The sequence below is a fragment of the Hypomesus nipponensis genome, chromosome 12 (assembly GCF_054491055.1).
Source record: "Hypomesus nipponensis isolate SF chromosome 12, ASM5449105v1, whole genome shotgun sequence".
NCBI classification, from domain to species: domain Eukaryota; kingdom Metazoa; phylum Chordata; class Actinopteri; order Osmeriformes; family Osmeridae; genus Hypomesus; species Hypomesus nipponensis.
Genome location: NC_140372.1, coordinates 2,883,067 through 2,887,887, shown reverse-complemented (window position 1 = coordinate 2,887,887; position 4,821 = coordinate 2,883,067). Strand labels below are relative to the sequence as shown.

The 4,821-nt window shown below is 41.2% G+C and overlaps 1 protein-coding gene across 2 annotated transcripts; it reads left to right on the top strand.

The window, feature by feature from the left end:
- Nucleotides 1–740: 740 nt before the first annotated feature.
- Nucleotides 741–4,310, top strand: LOC146260666 (FUN14 domain-containing protein 1). Of its 2 annotated transcripts, none has more exons than XM_084667637.1 (5): nucleotides 741–837; nucleotides 1,731–1,899; nucleotides 2,309–2,384; nucleotides 2,680–2,808; nucleotides 3,253–4,310. In XM_084667637.1, the coding sequence occupies exons 1-5, from the start codon at nucleotides 819–821 to the stop codon at nucleotides 3,328–3,330; spliced, it is 471 nt and encodes a 156-aa protein (XP_084523763.1). In that variant the 5' UTR covers nucleotides 741–818; the 3' UTR covers nucleotides 3,331–4,310. The 2 variants fall into 2 exon arrangements, with proteins under 2 accessions (XP_084523763.1, XP_084523762.1); XM_084667636.1 differs by having other exon boundaries at nucleotides 2,680–2,814.
- Nucleotides 4,311–4,821: the final 511 nt, after the last annotated feature.

Here is a 4,821-nt window from a genome sequence, read left to right as displayed (position 1 = left end):
CCCACGCGCCGCCGTAGTCACGCCCTCGTATTCCCCGTTCAGCCAATAGATGTGCTTGGTTAGCAGCATATGACTTGCCCAGCCTGAAGCCCCTTTCTTTCTTTTTTTTTACACAAAATCTTATTTAACTAATTTAGACATTCAAATTTTTATAGAAATAATGTTATATTATCCAGCAATGGCATGTATTACGATGAAAAATCCAGATTGTGCTTTATAACATGTTCATTACGCATCTCCAGACATTTCAGACAGGCGTGGTAGGCCTATTTATGCTGTATACACAACACACAACTTGTGATAATTTAAATTGTCTAAATGTCAAGACAAATTCAACAGTTGCTTGTACGGCTTAGTAAGACTTTTTATTTAATCATTTTACCTTAGTTTTAGTAAGCACTTTTAAACATTGATTTCGGGTCATTTACAATTCCATATTAAATCAACGTTTACATATTTCATAAAAACCGCCTTTGAATAGAATATAGAATGTAATGTCCCCCCTCCGCCCCATCAAATCATTATGTGTTTAGCGATTATCATCCACAATCAAATATTACTTAATTCATTATTTTCTCTTTGAGACACATAGTGCCCTTCTGAATAATTTTTTTGTCTGTCATTGCTTATCACTTATATAATTATTAGAGTTCAACAATTAGGTATGAAAGTCAAACTATTCCATAGCATTTTATTATAGGCAACTAGAAATAAACTTGTAGAATAAAAAGATTAAAGCGCTGACGTGGCACTGCATCATGCTTGTAGGCGGGACTTGCAGACTGTTGTCAACATCCTAATGTAACATTTTCACCAAAATGGCTGATCGTCGAGAAGGTGAGTGGAAGATGATTAAATAATAGCACAAATTACTATTAAAATGACAAATTACGATTTTTTAAACTGTCAGCTTCTTTTATTGGTACTAGTAGCGAGGTATTTGAGCCAAGTTTGCCAATGCCGTGTACTTTAGCTTGCTGGGCTGGCCTTTACAAGGCGGTCAGCTAGCTTGTTTTGTTAGCAACCAAGCTAGCTCACAACACAGCAGCCTCGCACAGCATCATTGAATAAGCCACTTCAGAATTGGGCTTTCGTTTAACCGAATTTAGTCGATTGTACGCTGTAATACTGCCCGCTGCATTTAACTTTCAGGGAGGATAACCAGCAGAAAATGAAAGCAAACTAGTCCAGTTTACCATCTAGATTTTCTACCATCATATAATGTTAAGAAGATGCAGTGTAGACCATTGTTCTATCTAGCAAGGAATTGTCCCCTTCATCCAAGATTGCTCTGCTATAACCACATACCTCTTCATGGGCTAGCCACCTCATCAGCAAAATAAACAACATTAACTAATACGGTTATTACAGTAGTAGCTCCTTAATTGCAATGAGTGTGTGGTTACATAGTCATTCTTGTAACAATAAAATGAATGTGAATGTAGGCAACAAGTCATGGACCTCTGGAAAGGGAGCTGGTTTGGGAAGCTTACAGTCCTTTACGTATACATTTACATTTAGTCATTTAGCAGATGCTCTTATCCTGAGCGACTTACAGCAAGTACAGGGACATTCCCCCCGAGGCAAGTAGGGTGAACTGCCTTGCCCAAGGACACAACGTCATTTTGCACGGCCGGGAACCGAACCGGCAACCTTCTGATTGAATAAATTGAGCAGATATGATAACTAGGTTGCTAAGCTAGTCGCCTGTTCCTCGTGGTGTGTTGCAGATGGTCAGGATGACCCTGAGAGTGAGGATGATGCGTACGAAGTGGTGGACCTGACTGAGTATGCCAGGCAGCATCAGTGGTGGAGCAGAGTGTTCGGTAACAACTCTGGCCCTATTGCTGAGAAGTACTCCGTGGCAACGCAGATCATGATGGGAGGAGTGACAGGATGGTGAGCCCTGGAACTCTCGCTAACTAACAGACCCAGGGTTTCCCGCGGCCCTTTGCAGTTAAGGCGGCCGCCTTAGCAACACACGTTTAAAAAAAATATATATATATTAGCGATATTTGCTGTGTTTTTCCGCCAGTTTTCTCCGCTAGTTTTCTCCCTTTAATTCCAACGGCGGTCTCCCTTCTCTAGAGAACTTTGTTTTTGTCAGCAAAAAACGTCCATCAGCAAATCTCACCCTACCACCTTGACTAACACATTTTCTGCGGGAAACACTGAGTTATATAACTGTTATAAGGAACGTGACCATAATCGTCAGCCCATTCTTAACCTGGCAACATACCCGAGTTAATAACTTGTTGGTTTGGTTTTCATGTTAATGCTGATAAATATCTGTGTGTGCTCCTGTCAGGTGTGCGGGATACCTGTTCCAGAGAGTAGGGAAAATAGCTGCTACAGCTGCTGGTGGAGGATTCTTATTGTTACAGGTAAGAAACGTATCATGTACTTGTAAATGAAAAGAGTCTAGCCTCAGTTTTCACAGGGTATGAACATGTTAATAGGGAAGAGGTCTTCAACCCTGGTCCTCAGGGACCCCCTGTCCTGCACGTGTTAGATGTTTCCCTGCTCCAACACACCTGAGTCAAATGAATGGGTCGTTAACAGACTTCTGCATAACTAGATAAGGACCCATTCATTTGAAGGACCAGGGTTGAAGACCTCTGTGCTAGATGATAAACGACACTTCCCACTCACCTTTGCGCTATGTGTGGTCCTCTGTAGATCGCCAATCACAGTGGGTACGTCCAGGTGGATTGGAAAAAGGTGGAGAAAGATGTCAACAAGGCCAAGAAGCATCTAAAGAAAAAAGCTACAAAAGCTGCTCCTGAAATAAACTCCTTCATTGAGGAGGTAAAGGTACCTGCACAAAACTGTTTTGCTTTAAAAAAATAAATAAAAAATTGTGGTGGGTTTATTTGTGTTTATGAAGTAGGGATTCCAGTTTTTTGATAAAAAAAAAAAATCTAATAATAATCTTAAACACACCATGTTTTTCTCTATCTAAACTGCATGTCACTGAGAGCTGGGCAAACCTCACAAGCTCATCTGCACCAAGGTTTACTATTGGCTGCAGCTTCAACAATATCTCTTCATTAGGTCATTTCCTAGAAAGGGGAGTGTCGTCATATGCTTGTATTTGCATGCTTTTTCAAAAGAGTTCATTTCTAGCGGGGAAACAGATTTGGATGACCACAGCAACTGTGCCCTCTAGTGTATAACTGGACACATGACATGCTTAATATTTCTGTATGTTCTCTGCCTCCTCTCCTCCTTCTCTTCCCTTCACTCCTGCAGGCCACTGAGTTTGTGAAGAGGAACATTGTGTTATCCAGTGGGTTTGTCGGTGGATTTCTTCTGGGCCTGGCCTCCTAAAGACACCCCCCCCCCCAGGGTCCACCCCTTGAAAACCAAGGAGTCCATCACCTCACAAAGCTGTCCTTACTGTGAAGTGTTGCCATAGAGAATGTTGTTGTTACGCTACATCCCTGTTCTCTTAGTTTTGGGTTCCTCTCCCACCCGCCTGTAAATGTGTAAAGAAAAAAGACATATGTAATGGGAGAGGAGTGCACAAACATTCTAGGGAAGATGATTGGGATGCAGGAATTCTACTGTGTTTACTGTGAATACTCCATTTCCCAGCATGCTCGTCGCATTTTTGGGCCTCCCTTTTTGACTGTATGTCTTTTATGTATACTGATCTGTTGATTTGGTCTGGATATTGACATGTTAAGCAGATCCTTCGACATGTATGGAGGAACCTCCAGGGGGAGACAGTGGTATACATATATCACTACTAGATCTTAAACTCACAACCTCCTATGCCAAAATGTATGTTATACATATACACTACAACATTTAAAATAGTATTTCTCTAGCCATTGAAACACTAACACCCCTTTACTATATTATTGTACTGTACTTTATTAAAACAGGCCTAGACCTTCTGCAACACAATCACCATGAGCTGTTCACCAAAACCTGGTTCCAGACCTGTTAATGACATAATGCCAAAACCATCTTTGTTTGTCATAGATGTATCAGTGTAGCAGTAGGACATCAGCAAAGCTGCCAGGTCATGTGTAGTCGATATTATACTGTAATGTTTACGTTATCTATATATTTTGTAACAAGCGGTGTTGAGTTTTCCAGTTGCTTCCTGTCTCGCCTTTATTTAATGGTGCCATATTTAACATAGTTTCCTTAAGGTGAATTGTTTTGTTTCTTTAAAACCCTAACTTCTGCTTGTTATCTTTTATAACTTGGGTCAAAACCAAGCTTCATTGTAAGGTTTTTCTGTTGTAACATGTTTCATGTTTTAAATAAAATTGCCTGATTTTTTTATTACATAACAATAGTGGTGATGTGAATAGTAATGAGGGGCAGGAGGGGATGGCTCTCATGCTGAAATGACTCCCCTAAAAGTAGACCTGTCGAAGCTATCTGTGCTGTCGTACCAGCATCCTCATCCACAGGATGTTGTGGAACAGGCTTGAGAAGGGGTTTCATTTACTGTAGGTCTGCTATCAGCCCACCAGTTGGATAATCAAAATAATAGATGCCAAAAAAAGGTGTTTAAGTGTTTTTGATCATCCATGCCCAGCTCTTTAACTACCTTTACAAAGTAGGAAGGCCAAGGGACAAGCGGGGTGCAGTGTCTGATGAAGGAATACGAGCGGTGATGGTCTTTCACCACAGAGACATGGTACATAGACTGTTCCACTGTATCTGCCAGCAACATGCTAACTCCTCCCCTCCTTTTGGTGTTGCTATGGAAACTGCTCTCTCTCCTCCTCTCCCGCTCTCCTCCTCTCCCTGAACCCTCATTCCCTCTATGGTTTAGCTTCCCCTTTTTTCCCTTCTCTT

Coding starts and splice junctions, on each gene's coding strand:
- LOC146260666 (XM_084667636.1), top strand. Junction 1,900..2,308: donor ATGGGAGGAGTGACAGGATG/GTGAGCCCTGGA, acceptor TGCTCCTGTCAG/GTGTGCGGGATACCTGTTCC. Junction 2,815..3,252: donor CCTTCATTGAGGAGGTAAAG/GTACCTGCACAA, acceptor TCACTCCTGCAG/GCCACTGAGTTTGTGAAGAG.